The 15,972-nt window shown below is 41.4% G+C and overlaps 2 protein-coding genes across 7 annotated transcripts in view; one reads left to right on the top strand and one right to left on the bottom strand.

Annotated features, from left to right (window-relative positions):
• Window positions 1-15,972, bottom strand: part of Kiaa0586 (KIAA0586 ortholog) — a 102,113-nt gene that overhangs the window by 80,105 nt on the left and 6,036 nt on the right. For all 6 annotated transcript variants that reach the window (XM_031357591.1, XM_031357590.1, XM_031357589.1 and 3 more), the window contains exons 5-10: window positions 12,425-12,599; window positions 9,895-10,116; window positions 7,434-7,581; window positions 5,218-5,379; window positions 3,038-3,161; window positions 978-1,104 (exon numbers count right to left, since the gene is read on the bottom strand). In XM_031357591.1, the coding sequence (XP_031213451.1) occupies window positions 978-1,104; window positions 3,038-3,161; window positions 5,218-5,379; window positions 7,434-7,581; window positions 9,895-10,116; window positions 12,425-12,599 (958 nt within the window). The remainder of the gene's footprint in view (window positions 1-977; window positions 1,105-3,037; window positions 3,162-5,217; window positions 5,380-7,433; window positions 7,582-9,894; window positions 10,117-12,424; window positions 12,600-15,972) is intronic.
• Window positions 14,386-15,972, top strand: part of Timm9 (translocase of inner mitochondrial membrane 9) — a 19,121-nt gene continuing 17,534 nt past the window's right edge. Inside the window, exon 1 of the mRNA XM_031357596.1 lies at window positions 14,386-14,507. The gene's annotated coding sequence lies outside the window, so the exon portion shown is untranslated. The remainder of the gene's footprint in view (window positions 14,508-15,972) is intronic.

Here is a 15,972-nt window from a genome sequence, read left to right as displayed (position 1 = left end):
CACACTTGTGCACCCACACACATACAAGTACACAAAAGAGATCAGTATTTAATACAAAGAAGAGCTAGTACATTGTTGCAACCATACACTAGAATCAATATAATCTAAGGTTCAGCTTGTCCAAACAAAAAGTTACTGAATACTGGCATTCTTCTGTTTGGTTTGTTTTCCAGTCAAATTGCTACAAATATTATATGTAATAGAGACAGGAAATCCAGAGCAGCGCTAGGTCATCTGATCATCAATAAAAGCTCTACTTGTGAAGAAAGCAAAACAAAATAAAGAGCAAGCTGCTCTAGATGCTGCGAACTAGATAAACAAGGGCCACACACAACACCCTTTCACTCTTCCTCAAAAGCCTTTATTAGTCAGAAAGGCAAAGGCAGATGTGTGGTGGCACCTGCTATGATCCCTGCATGACAGAGGTGGGCCCGGGACCCTAACCCTAACCCTGAATTAAGACAGCTGTCCTAACCCTGACCTTGACCCTAACCTTTAAGGCCAATTTGGTTTAAAAGCAATTCCTAGGTCATCAAGAGCTATATATTAAGGAGGGTGGGATCAGAAATGGTCAGTGGCACAGGTCTGGCCATTTGCTAGCACACATCACCCAGTGCAAGCCTCTGAGCTGTTCTGTAAAGAGAACAAACAGATCTGACTGTTGTGTTTTTTAGTGCTTTATTTTCATTCTTCCTTCCGATTGTTTTAGTGGCTTTTTCATTTCTTCTGTTTGTTTGCATCATTACATTTTATCAGGTGTGTGTACATACATACTGTAGCATACATTATCTGTCCAATGCTGACACCGTGTGATGTAGCACAAGCTGGTCTCAGACACAGTGTGTATGTCAGGATGACCTTAAACTTGTAATTCTACCTCCACCTCCACAGTGCTAGGATTGCAAATGGGCACCAACATGCCTGATTTCACAGTTTTTACCTCATAATTATGGCTTTTGACACCATGCCCACTTTACCTGGAACATGTCACTTGTTTGTTTCTTCTGGCCAAGATTGTGAACATCATTATACTTCTGCACAGGTGCTTGAGCGGTTCCTCGCTCTTCAGAGGAAGGAAATCTTTGTGAATGTTGAGTTTCAGTGCTATGAAAAACAAGAAAATTTTCCCAAATTGTTGCAGGATATTTGATCACACTTTGAACTTGAGATTCTGTTGTTTACTGGAATAACCTATTTCTAGTTTTGGTGTGGCTCAGCCTTACTTAGTATATACCTTTAACCCTCTGGCTAGAATACAGACACAACCTTAGTACACATCTTTGATCCCAAACAAGATAATTTGTAGAAGGAAGTACCAATGTTTGAAAGTCATGTCTAATTGAGTGACAGACAAAGTGACCAATCACAGAAAGATTTGACAGAATGGGATATGTCCAACTCTCACAAGAAGAGAGAAAAAGGGAAACTACTTAAGGGGCAGTGCAGAGAGAAACAGAGAGAGGAGTCAGTTTTACAGAGGAAGGTTGCAGACTGAGGATAAGCTAGACACAGGTGAACACCCAGACAGTAGGCAGAATGAGCCAGAAAATAAGTAGCAGCCAGAAGATTAAAACAAATTGCCAGAGTTAATGTGAGGCCAAGCAGAGCAGAGAGTCAGACTGAATCAGTCAGCGTAGAGAGGAGTTTGAGCCAGAACAGTTGAACCAGCCAGAGTTCAGAAAGGTCAAGAAAGGGTTAACTTATTTAGCAGCAGGTCTCAAAGGCTGAAAACTCCATGAGAGATAGTCAGGCATATCAGGAGAAGCAGGAAAGGCCCCTGCATACAAGAGGCTAGGCTTCAGAGGCTCACAGAACAGAACAGGAGTTTCGGAGTGCTGTTCCTCCACAGGCAATGAGAACACCCAAAACTCATCAAAACCTTTCCTTTTCAGAACTCTACACATGAGAAGCCTGCAACAACTAAAGGAGAGTTTATTAAAGCAAAAGAGTTGGTTTACAGTTAGAGGTGAAAGCTATACATATTTGGTCTTGGCTTTTTTTTTTTTTTTTGAGAGATGGTCTTACTATGTAGACTAGGCTAGCCTTGAACTCACAGAGATCTGCCTGCCTCACACCTTCCCCAGCTTTGTAGCCTTGGAAACCATGAACTTCACACCATAGAAGGGTAGAAAGGCTTGGAGCTTCCTTGGGTGTTGTCCATCAGGCTTATTGTTATACAACCTAATCACACTGAGCCAGGACAAACATTTTCATGGTATTTTCAACAACAGAGATATCCATGTGATATTTCAGACACATGAAAAACTCAGTGATAGAATACTGTGACCAACAGACACTTTAAATCTAGATAATGAGGCACTCATAGTAAAGCACTAATCAGTTCTACCATATTCCTGGGGCTTTGGAAGATCATGTGATCATAGAGGACTATATATGTGCCCAGGAAAGACCAGAGGAGGTCTGCAGCTCTCACATGTAGCTGACTGAGGAGAGGCGCTATCCCGGTAGGAAGTGAACACACATTTAACAAAGGAGATTTATCAGTTCAAAGTAGGAAAAAAATGTTTCAAATCTCCAACAGACTAGGCTAACAAAACAGAGACTCCAGTGTGTTCACAAGAGAAGAATTCAGATTCCACACCTGGACCAGCATCACCAAGAATAACCTGCAATGAACCCCAGAAGACTCTGAGTCTCTGTACAACTTCAAATGCTCGGCTCTCATTAAAAAGCAGTGATGGGGCTTGGAGAGATGGCTCAGTGCGTAAGAGCACTGACTGCTCTTCGGAAGGTCCTGAGTTCAGATCCCAGCAACCACATGGTGGCTCACAACCACCCATAATGAGATCGGACGCCCTCTTCTGATGCGGAGCAAGCAGGGCCGGAGTTCAATTCCCAGCAGCCACACACGATAGCTCAAGGCCATCCGTACAGCTACATGTACTCATACACATAAAATAAATAAAATATATCTTTAAGAAAAAAAAAGCAGTGATGTAACTAAATTCCTAAAGAAAACGTTGGATTGTGAACAAAGCTTTTTCTAGTCCCACTAGTTGCAATCTCTTGTTTTTACCTGTCTCTTTTCTCGAAATTCCATCCCACTTTTGGCTGAGTTAGTGAGGTTATGTCTGATGATTCAGTCTTTCTTGTCAAACACTCATTACTATTCAGTACTTGTTCCAACAGTCTTACATTTCCTACAACAGACAAAACCACCATAACGTCATTTTCCAAATTGATTCATTTCTCCTTTGCATTCCATCTCCCCCGCATCTCTACCCCACCTAATTAAGTTCTTATGATTACTATCTTCTCCACTCTACAACCACTACGGCTCTTTCCACATTGTTCCCATTCTACATTCTATGGGTTGGAAACTTAATTCTCAAAGTTAGGCATTAGTGGTACTTGCAATATTGAGTCCTGAGAATGTGACAGGCCATATGGACTCTATCCTCAAGAGTTATCAAAGGAGCAGCTCTGTTAAGACCAAGCTTTCCCTGGCTACCTTGCTTTCTTGCCATGACCCAGCAGAGAATCAAAGCAAGCAGACACGCCACCCTCTATCATGCTTTTGAATGTCTGGAATGGTAAGCTAAATAAACCTCTTTTCTTTATAAATTACTTAACCCATGGGGTTCAGTTATTGTATTTGAAAAAAATGAAGACAATATGCACATATATACACTTATCAGGGCAGACAAAATATTTCCATCTTATTAAAGATTAGAGTTATAAAAAACTGATTAATATGAGTAAAAAGACTAAACTCATCTCTATCAGAGAGTAATGGTTTTTGTTTGTTTTTTTCAAGTCAGGATTTTTCTGTGTAGCCCTGGCTGTCTTGGACCTTGTCTTACTCTGTAGATCAGGCTGAACTCAGAGATCTGCCTGCCTTTGCCTCCCAAGTGCTGGGATTAAAGGTGTGTGCCACTACTGCCCGGTGGCTTATCTGTTTTTTGCAATAATTATCTGAATGTCCCCCTAGCCTTTTTTTAAAAAACATAATAACTACTTATGATGAGGTAACTGTCTTCTAAATTCTTAAAACTTGGCTAAAGGAAGACTAAAATGCTCGAATGCTCCCAAGAATAAAAGCCTGCAGCTTAATGTCATTAAGTTTTACTAGAAGGGCTATATTTTAAGGCTCAGGAGCATAACAGTATTTCAAATAAAATGGAAAAGTTCTTCAGTTTCATAAAGTCCATTTATGGGCATTTACTCCAGCTGAATGTCGTAAGTGTTAATTTCCCTAAGTTGTACTTAAGTCTATATCTAAAGGTAATAAAAGGGAATATATTCTACGGTCAGCTTGGCATTCAGTAAAGCACTATTTCTTAATTATTAAAAATCCTATTCATGAAAGCTTTTTTGGGGGGGTTGGGAGGAGTGCGTTTAGAGACAGAGTTTCTCTGTCTGTCTGTCCTGGAACTCACTCTGTAGACCAGGCTGGCCTCGAACTCAGAAATCCACCTGCCTCTGCCTCCTAAGTGCTGGGATTAAAGGCATGCGCCACCACTGCCCAGCATGAAAGGTTTAAGTAATCTGTAGGTAATAAAATTATATATACCTTAACTACATTAAAGAATCTAAAGAAATGACTAAATACCATGGGAAAATACTGAAACTAATCACCTGAGTAGAGTTTAGTTACTACTAGGCACATAACCTTAAATCCTGAATGGGAAAATCTCATACAATCTAATTGTATAGGTGCAGCCATGTGTAGTGGCTCATAGCTATATCTCAGCAGTTAGGAGGTGAATGCAGGAGAATCATGAGTTCAAGACCACTGGGCTACAGACCATATTGGAGTGAGATCATCTCTAAGAAAAATATAAGCGAAGAAGCAATCAGTCCAGAAGACCAGCTGTGGTCTGAATGGGAATCGTCCCTTATGGGCGTCTGTGTTTGAAAATGTCCTCTCTAGCTGGCTGCACTGTTTTGGAAAGTTATAGAACCTTTAAGTGACAAAGTCTTGCTGGAAAAAGTGAGTCACTGGGGTCAGGCTTCGAGGTTTTATAGCCTGGACTCACTTCCTATCTGCTTTCAGCTTCCTGACTATAGAGTCAACATGACAAAGATCTAAGCAGCCCCTCACCCTCCTGCAATCATGCTTTCCCATGATCGAATGCATCCTTTTTTACAGCATGGGCTAAAATCACACTGCCTGCTTAAGTTGCTTCCTGTCAGGTATTTGGTCCCAGCATTAAGAACACTAAAGGTGGATATTAATCCCAGTTGGTTTCCTACCTGTAGGACTGTACATTTCCACATTTTCTTTTTCTTCCATAAGGCTTTCCCTCTTTGTTATTTTTCCATCCCTTGAAACAGGTATAGGGGCAAACCTTCTAGGTGCTGGTGTCTCTAAAGGAGATTTCTGTCCATCAAAATCTGTATCTTCACTTAAAGGCACTTTAACAGAAAGGAAGAAACTAATCAATAGGGGATTATGGTGTGTCTCCAGTGGTAGAGGGCTTTGCCTAGAAGTGGTGAGGCCCTGGGTTCAACCACTAAGCACCAAACATACACACACACACACACACACACACAAACACACACATAATAATCAATAAACAATAAAAAAGATAAATTTGACTTCAAAACACTTTTTTAGGGCTGGAGAGATGGCTCAGCAATTAAGAGTACTGACTGCTCTTCCAGAGGTCCCTAGTTCAGTTCTCAGCAACCACATGGTGGCTCACAACCATCTGTAATAGGATCCGATGCCCTCTTCTGGTGTGTCTAAAGACAGCTACAATATACTCATAGAAATAAAATAAATAAATCTTAAAAAAAAACAAAAACTTCTGATGTGTCTGAAGACAGCTACAGTGTGTTCACATACATAAAATAAATAAATAAATAAATAAATAAATAAAGCCTTAAAAAAAGTTAAACTCAGTGGCATGTGCTTGGGGAGGCAGAGATCCCTGGAGCTCTCAAAATGGCAAGCATCCTATTTTTCAAGTTGCAGGTCAGTGAGAAACCCTTTCTAAAAATCAGGAAGGGCATGGTGGCTCGTGCCTTTAATGCTAACACGGAGGCAGAGGCAAGTGGATCTCTCTGAAGGTCAGCCTGTTTAAATAACAAGGTCAGCCAGGATCACATTAAGAGACCATCTCCCAAAAAAAGGTAAAAGAAATGTTCACTAGAAATCAAAGTAAATGGAAACTATAAGTATCATTATAGATAAAGCTTGTAAGTGAAGAATCAATGTGATAATATTTGAGTGTTCTCAAATCCATGGGAATATTGCATTGCTAGATATTTTTTTCAAAAGACTGATCTTGCTGGGCGGTGGTAGGCAGTGGAGGCGCATGCCTTTGATCCCAGCACTTGGGAGGCAGAGGCAGGTGGATTTCTGAGTTTAAGGCCAGCCTGGTCTACAGAGTGAGTTCCAGGACAGCCAAGGCTACACAGAGAAACCCTGTCTCAAAAAACAAAAAAACAAAACAAAACAAAAAAAAAAGATCTTTACTTATATATGAGTGTTTATGTATGAGTTTTGTGTGTGTGTGTGTGTGTGTGTGTGTGTGTGTGAAGGGTGTGGGGGGTGTGGGGGGTGGTACCTGTGGAGGCCAGAAAAGGACACCTGAACCTCGAGTTATGAATGAATGTGAGCCATCGTGTATGTTGCTTTTTGCCTGTATGTACATCTGTGCATCACAAACATGAGGCCAGAAGAGGGCACTGGATTACCTGGAAAAGAATTATAAGCAGTTAGAACCTGCCCATCAGTCTGAGAACTGAACCTGGGTCTTCTGCAGGCACACTCAGTGCTAATCACTGAGCCATTCCTATGCCCCACTACACTTTCAAGTGGCAAGGAACACTAATAAATTTCCTGGAGGTAGAATACCTAATAATACCTAGTAATCAACCTTACCTTTAGGAACTTATTCTAATAAGATTAAAGAAAGAAAATGTTAAACCAGCATGCTAACACATGTGTAATCCCTGTACTTTTGAAGCTGAAGCAGGAGGATCACTACCAGTTCTAGGCCAATCTAGGCTAAAATATAAAACAAAGCCTCAAGAGAAAACAGAAATAGATACATGACATTTGTTAATATTATTACTCCTAAAACTCCCAAAGCCCAACAACACAATGGGGTATTTAACTAGGCAGGTTTTCTTCTGACAAAATCAAGGACATCAGTGACCATACAGCTAGCTTCTCAGAGGACTAGAGAATAATTACAAGCATTTTGATTCTTGACAAGTTTTTTTTTTCTGATTAATTAGAACCATAAGCTAGGAATTATTATAATTCATAACTTAAACAACCTTTAAAATAACCTAAAGTTTATTTGAACAACAAAAAAAATATATAAAACTAAGAGTTCTAAAAATAATTTTATTTTTGAGCAAAGTATTCTGCCACTTTATCTTTAAATTTTCACCTTTTACACATGAAGAACATTCAGCACTGGTTCATCTTATTCTCAAGAAACTACATATTTTACCTCGTTTAGAAACAAATGTGTTGTGTGAAAAAACACTACTCCCAACACTAGGACACCCTGGTTTTCCAGAATATTTTTCCACTGCTCTGGAAGGGGACACACCAAGTTGAAGACTGTTAGCCTTGAGGGCAGCATCAATAAAATGGGTCTAGAAGAAATAACATTATCTCATTAATTTCAAATGATTTTACATATAATTTTATGATATCAAGTAACAAGATATATTGAGATATATTAGGATTGAAAGTGGCTTATTTAACCTACAAATGAAAATGGGGTACACTTACATATGTACAGGCAAAACATTCATACATTTAAAAATGGTAAGAAGTTTTAAGGTATATATGAGAAGCATTTTTTAATAAATAAAACTGATTTCAGAAGTTTTGGGGTTTTTTTAAGATTTATTTATTTTATTTCTATGAGTATATTGTAGCTGTCTTTAGACACACCAGAAGAAGGCATCGGATCCTATTACAGATGGTTGTGAGCCACCATGTGGTTGCTGAGAACTGAACTAAGGACCTCTGGAAGGGCAGTCAGTGCTCTTAACTACTGAGCCATCTCTTTAACCTATGCCTTTTTCCTACTTGATGAGAGAGAGAGAGAAAACGGCTTTTAAGCAGAGGTCGAGGACCAGAGAAGTAAAGCTGTTTACAGGAGGAGGGCCCAGCAGTCTGAGTCTTCTGGCTTCTCACTAGATAATGTACTATATATGCAAGTCCCACACGGAAGGCTTCCTAAAGCCTTATTACATGCCTATAATCATGCCAGTAAATATTCCTAATCCCATGAAACGCCAAAACAAGCCTAGAAGAAGTCTTAGAAATGTCAATATAGAAAAAATATAAATCTTCAAAATGAAAGCACTTAATAAGCATTTAATTTTTGTGCATTCTTCTGAGTGTTACATTCTAATATAATTATTAAAATTTCAAAAGAGTGCAATAACTAAAAAGCAATGTAGGAGCTGAGGGGATGGTTCTGTGCTTAAATGCTTTCCCTACAAGCATGAGGAGAAAAGTTCAAATTCCCAGAGCACAAGCAAATGATGAATTCAAGCCTAGAAAGGTGGAAATAAGAGGTCCCCAGAGCAGGCTGACTTTTAAAAAGGGGGTGGGGGACCAGGAAAGGGGATATCATTTGAAATGTAAATGAAGAAAATATCTAATAAAAAAAAATTGTATCAATGAGCCTTGAGCTTGAATGAGACACCGTAACCTTTAAGGTCATGTGGAAGACTGAGCAAGGATGATTCCCTGTATCAACCTCAGCACAACACACCAATGCAGACCCCCAACACACACACACACACACACACACACACACACACACACACACACGTACACACACAAATGAACATAGAAAAATAAATGTAGCCAGGCAGTGGTGGTGGTGCAAGCTAGGAGGCAGAGGTGGACAGATCTCTGGGTTCAAGGCCACCCTGGTCTAAAGAATAAGTTCCAGGACAGTCAGAGAGATACAGAGAAACTCTGTCTCAAAAGACAAAAATAAAATACTGGTTATACTGGTCATATATTCCTATTTTTTTAAATGATTTGGAGCTGGGTAGTATTCCAGAACTTAGAAATTCCAAAATAAAAACTCAGCTACCTGTAAAGCCAGTCCTTCTTTTTATAATATCTCAGTATATCACATTCAAAAGGCATCAAGGTTCTGACTCTTTCAATAAATTAAGTGCAGGAGCATTTGTAGGCAGTGAGGCAGTGTGTACCTTCTACACACTGATGCAGTTCTGTCCACGGGAGCATCAGAATCTTGAAGAAGCTTTCAACGATACCCAAGCCCCATCATAGATCTGCTCTCCCAGAATCTCCAAGACATCAAAGTATCTTGGATACTTGATAAAGTTTCCAAATGATTCCAATGCATATAAACAGACTTGGAACTGCTGATGTACACAAATCACTGCTTTAAAAACAATGTGACCTTGCTGGGGAGACAGCTCAGCAGGCAGTGTTGGCCTTGCAAGCATGAGGACCTGAGTGCAGGCGGGTCCCTGGCTGGGCACAGTGGTCAAGTCTGCAGTCTCATTACTGGGAGGAAGGGAGCAGACAGGTACACCCCTGGAACTTGCTGACCATCCAATCAAGCCATATTGGTGAGCTCAGGATTCAGTGAGACTGTGTCTCAAAAAATAAGGCAGAGGGTGCCTAAAGAGGATAGTGAAATTAACTTCTGGCCTCCACATGAACACACATACAATACTACAAAAGGAAGAAAAAGCAACTATAAGGAGAGGTCTCACAGCACCAACAACACTGTAACCTAGAACACACCAAGTATCTACACAGCATAAAGAATAATGAGCAAACCAATCATGATTTAAGAAATCAAACTGTCACAACCTAGTGTGCTTCTACAAATACTAGTTAATAACAACTTAAAGATGTGCGTACGAAAAGAACTCGGAAGGCTGCACTGGCTTTATCATAGATACCTGAATGTCTATCTGCTGTTGCTGTAGTTTTTCAAGGTGCCTGATGTGCTGCTCCATAAATACATTCATTTGCTTCTCGTGATCATGGCAGTGTGACTTCTCTTGCTTCTTCTGAATGCTTGCTTGGTGCTCTGTCACCCGTTGTAACTGTTTGTCAGTCTCCTGTAACTTAGTAAGTAACTCTCCAACACAACTAACCTTTGCTTCCAAATCACTCTGTACCTAAAACAAAATATCAAAATAGAATTTCACACTGCAGAAAGACATCAAAGGTGTGCTCAGGTCCTAGAAAGGTTATTTACAGCAACTGGTACTGAAAAAGTATTAAACTTGAAGCTTTGCTCAAGAAATTTCTCATAATTTCCTTTGATTTTAGAGTCACAAAATAAAGAGGCAAAATAGAGTAATCCTTAGGTATGTTTTGTTTCATGAACTATACATACATATTCTGGCCTCCACATGAACACACATACAATACTGCAAAAGGAAGAAAAGCCAACTATAAGGAGAGGTCTCACAGCACCAACAACATTGTAAGTTAGAACACACCAAGTATCTACACAGCATAAAGAATAATGAGCAAGCCAATCATGATATATACACACCAAATCTGACACAAAAGATTTTAGAATGCCAGAAAAAAAAAAAGATTCTTAAAATTAAAGAGAAGGATACAGCAAAACCAAGTAGCTTTTGATGTCACACATGATGGCATGTGTGGAGGAGACAAAGCTGAGAGTAAATGTGCATTGCTGCCACGAGCACAGAAGCAACTACGACTGCACAAGAACCAAGGCCTTGCACTCATATGGATCAGACTCTGAATTTGCAAAGCCTCCTTCCTCTCACCCAAACGTGTTTACCAGAGGATTAACCAGTGTGCTAGGAAGAAAAAACAGACATGGTGGCTGTACTGGCTGGTTGTGTGTGTCAACTTGACACAGTTGGAGTTATCACAGAGAAAGGAGCTTCAGTTGAGGAAATGTCTCCATGAGATCCAACTGTAAGGCATTTTCTCAATTAGTAATCAATGGCAGAGGGCCCATTGTAAGAGGTGCCATCTCTGGGCTGGTAGTCTTGGGTTCTATAAGAAAGCAAGTTGAGCAAGCCAAGGGAACCATGCCAGTAAGAAACATCCCTCCAGGGCCTCTGCATCACCTCCTGCTTCCTGACCAGCTTGAGTTCTAGTCCTGACTTCCTTTGGTGATGAACAGCAATGTGGAATTGTAAGCTGAATAAACCCTTTCCTCTCCAACTTGCTTCTTTGTGATGATGTTTGTGCAGGAATAGAAACTCTAAGACAGTGGCACATGCCTTTAATCCTAAACAGGCTGATCTCTACAGAGTGAGTTCCAAGGGAGCCAGGAGTATGGAGAGAAGTCCTGTCATGAAAACAAAAACACAGAAAGACTAGCAACTATGGCTTCTTCTTCCTGGCTACTCACAGTCTGAAACTGCTGTCCTCCAGAGACCTCACACTGAGAGGAGCTAACCCCTCTTCCCATGACGTGTACAATTAGCATGAGGTTGCAGGTTATGGTGGTAGGAGGCGTGGCTCCGTGAGAGTGCATACAGCCCACCTGACCTTCAGCTTTTCTGTGTGTGTGTGTGTGTGTGTGTGTGTGTGTGTGTGTGTGTGTGTGTGTGTGCAAGCGTGCGCACATGCCTGTCCTTTCTCCACTCTTTCTCCACCCCTCCTCAGGTTTCCAGACTGGACCTGTGCAATGGCATATTCCTATAATCACAGAAGGAAATCAAGAAAAGTCCAGATAGATAGATCCTGTCTCGAAAGAGAACATGGTAGGAATGGAGCTCAGTAGTGTATTTGCCAGCACGCATAAAGCCGTGGCTTTGATCCTTAGCACTGCACAAACAGGCTGATGGTTTTAATCTGCAATGCCAGAACTTAGAGTACAGGAAGATTAGAAGCTAAAGCTCATCCATGGCTACAGAGCAAAGTCACAGACAGCGTAGGACACATGAAACTCTCAAAGAAACAAAAACAAAAAGCATAGCTTTGGGGACTTCTCCAATGTAAGTGTAGGGTAGGTCAACAACCTTGAATCTGAATCTTAACTCAGCTTCCCGCTACCTCTAAAATCTTATACCTATCCTGACACATTTCTGTTTCTCCATTACAAACTGACAAGCTGGTATTATGGTACAATAAGATCATATAAAATCCCCTGGTCTGCTCAGAAAGGCAGGTCTAGCAATAGACCTCAGTGTGACGACACTTACCTAGGACCGCATAATGGCCCTGGCTTTGAGTCTCAGCGACTAATCATCTAGAACATGGACTGTCAGCGCTACAGGAAAGCACTCTGGCTTCTCTAAAACAGTACATTCACAAGGGGCAATTTTCACAGCTTCGGAGAAACAATCCGCAAACCACAGATAAGAAGAGCCTGTCCAACTAGGAACGACTAGAATGTCTCTAAGTGTTCAGTCAGACACAACTGTGCCAGAGTCCGTTCTTTACAAACAACGCGTATCTCGGTGCCCAGTGACACCCAGGAGAGAAAAATACCTTGATCAAAGGAGCTGCTGTTGCAATGGCGGCGGCAGTTGCTGCAGCCACAGTTGTAGCTGAATCAATTCTATTGGATGGACTTTCAGTCTCCTGAGCAACAGTATTCTTTTCCGTATTTGTGTCTTCTAAAAGATGTACTTTCACCGCCTTAAAAACAGGCATGCTTTGAGCTCTTTAAAGACAAAGGAACAAAGGTTTTGAAATCTGCATTGAACCATCATAAGAAATGCCTACATGTCCCGATCTGGGAGTCTCCTAAAGTGGCTTTCTGGGTTTCTCTTAGATTTTTGTTTTATTTGTAGTTATGTGCAGCATGTACACGAGAGGATGTATATACATATGAGCCTGGAGCTTGCACCGTGGAAGAGTGCGAGTCACCTGATGTAGGTTTTAGGAACAAAACACAGGCTTCTACAAGTGCAGCAAGCACTGGTGACAACTGAACCTTCTCTCCAGCTCCACCTTGGATTGAAGATATAGCTTAGGAGGTACATGTTTACATGCATGACATCTAATTTCTAACCCCAGCACATTTTAAAAAAAAAAAAGCCAGAAAACCAGCAATGCTGATCACTCCATCCATACTCAGGCTTCTCACATCCTGCTCCAGGGTCTAGCCTGGTGAGTGCCCCTACCACCACACCCAGTGCTCGTATATCCACATCCCACTAGGTCTAGCCCAGGTCCCACAGCCAGTGCCCCAGATTAGTCTGGCCACCTGCGTTTTGCAGCAATGAATTCTAGGCTACCACAGAGCCCCAAAATCCTGACTCTAAGTCTAGTCCCACCATCTCCTCCTGAACTGTAATAAACATCTGTCTCCCACTTGGACCCACCTTACCTGCATCTACTCACAGGACCATTTGTGCTGATTCCACTATCCCATGCCATACCATGCCCTCCTCCAGGGTATAGCCTGCTAAGTACACAACCTTTACATCCATGTCTTCTCCAAAATCTAACACATTTAGCCTGGATCTTCCTAGTTCTGCCTTCCCTGTCTTCACAGCAGAAGCTCTAAGCATGGGCCAGTATTGCCCCTGCCTGTCCACCATACTACATGACTCTCCCATGTCCACTCAGACCTCCACACTCCCATCTTGGAACAGGAAGCACCCCAGTCCCTTTTGCCCACTGGACTATATGCCACCCAAGCCACTTCTAACTTCTAGACCCAACCCATCCCCACATTCTCTCTTCTCCCCCAACCTACTCTATCCATAGCAAACTTAAAACTAACTTAAAGGAAGACCACATGCCCAGATCTCATTGAAACTACCAACAATATAAAAGACCAAGTCAGCCAGGCAGTGTGGTGCACACATTTGATCCAAGCACTTGGGAGGCAGATTTCTGAGTTCGAGGCCAGTCTAGTCTACAGAGTGAGTTCCAGGACAGCCAGACCTACACAGAGAAACCCTGTATTGGAAAAAAAAAAAGAAAGAGAGAAAGAAAGAAAGAAAGAAAGAAAGAAAGAAAGGAAGGAAGGAAGGAAGGAAGGAAGGAAGGAAGGAAGAAAGAAATCTAACTAACTAGTCAATACTAGTGAAATCATGGTCACTGGAGAAGAATCTACAACCACTAATTTACTAAACAAGCATAATCCCTAACAATAATCTATAAATACTGTCCTTACACCCACAAATGAGGACCCCATAACAAGGAATTCTCTTTCCGGCAGAGGGAGAACACTACAGAACACCACAATCAATCAAAGGGCAGAGTTGTGTAGTCAGTCTTCATGAATACCACCACAAACCACCCCTTACCTAAAGCTCAGGGAACACCGCGGAAGAGGGGGCAAAGAGACTAAGAGCCAGAGGATCCAGGGCTTTACTGTGAGGTTGTGTCTCCCAGTAACATCACAAGCTACACACATAAGTCTCACCATCATGACTGCCCAAATGAGAGCTGAACAAGGAGGACACCAATGACCATGCCAAACTGGATGAGGACAAGCCCACAAGGCCTCAGCCTTACACAGAGAACCACAGGCAACTGAGGAGAGCTGGGAGGAGGAGAGGGGGCTTTCTCGAGGAAGAGTGTACCAGCTGGTCAGCCCTGGGAGCATACATAACAAGTAACATTATATGGATTCAACAGGCTTTATCTGGGGATCTATATGTATGTACAAATACAAATATGCACCTAGTTACAGTTGATGAAAAAAAGGCATAGAATCTGAAGCAGAGTGAGAAGGGGCATATGGGAGCATTTGATGGGAAGAAAGGAGAGAGAAACATTACAACCACAATACAATCTCAAAAATAAACAGAAAACCAAAAACTAATATTAGTGATATATACTACTGTTTTTCCTAGATATGCTAAGATATACTTGACAAATTTAAAGTATGTATGTGCAGTATATAGTGTGATATTTTGACACATGTATACATTGTGAAATAGTACAATCAAGCTAATTAATATATCCATTATCTTACACAACTATTCTATGGTAAGAACATTTCAAGTCTACTCTCTCAGTAACAGTGTTTACTATAGTTGTCAAGCTACATAAAAAGTTCTACTACGTGGTCATCCTGACTCAAACTGTGCCCTCTGGTAATTATCTTCCCATCTCCCACTACTACCAGCCTGTGGCTACCACCAATCTACCCTGTGTCTGTGACACACATAACTGATCCAGCTTACATGGTAATTCCCTTTCTCTGCTGGCTTACTTACTGTAGCACAAAATCCCAAGAAGAATTACTAAAAGTTGTCTTAGTCCTAGCTTCTGCCATACACGTTACCTAATTTATTTAATGGGCACCAAGCACAGCATTAGGCAGTGTGTATCCACGAGTCCAGCAGGCTGGGACTGCTCAATACTGCATGCGAGCATGCCCAAGGCCCTGAGTTCACTCCCTCTTACCACAAAACAAGAACAAAGCAGATGAACAGATACATAACTGCAGACAGACATCTGACTCCATTGCACTCTCAATTTAGACCAAGACAAACTGGTGAAATCAACACCCAACCTAGGAATCCCTAAGTGAGTCCCTAAGTGAGGCAGGACTATGCCCATGCGCAGCCCTGGGCTCCCTCGCATTCAGGTCCAAGGGCAGCGCAGTGTGCTGGCACTTACTTCTCTCTGAGGCCTCTTCACAACTAAGGGGAACTTTCTCTGTGTACCTCAAACATATCAAGTTACTTTGGCTTCTCCACCTGCTGACCTTCTCATAACCAACTGAGTCACCAAGTTTTCTCAATTATTTCATCATAATTACATGACAACTGCCACAGAATTGGGAAGGTAGGGGATCTTATTTAAGGTCATCCATCTTTATTTATTAATTTTACATAATGAGACTGAAGTCTGGAGGTCATAGGGTTTACTTGACCAAAGCCAGAGGTTTAGTGGAGGGCAGAGTTAAGAGTCCAATTCCCAGAGGTTTTCCCATATCACTCCAGCTTTCTCAGATAAAACTGCCTCCCCCACCACACAAATGCCATTTTTCTAGCCACCCTACTTTATAATATACAGCTATTGCCTCTGCCAAACACCATCTATGTGTCGTCACAAAGCTCTTCTTGTTG

This window comes from Mastomys coucha, unplaced genomic scaffold (genome assembly GCF_008632895.1).
Source record: "Mastomys coucha isolate ucsf_1 unplaced genomic scaffold, UCSF_Mcou_1 pScaffold6, whole genome shotgun sequence".
Lineage (NCBI taxonomy): Eukaryota > Metazoa > Chordata > Mammalia > Rodentia > Muridae > Mastomys > Mastomys coucha.
This window is presented reverse-complemented; position numbering and strand designations above follow the sequence as displayed.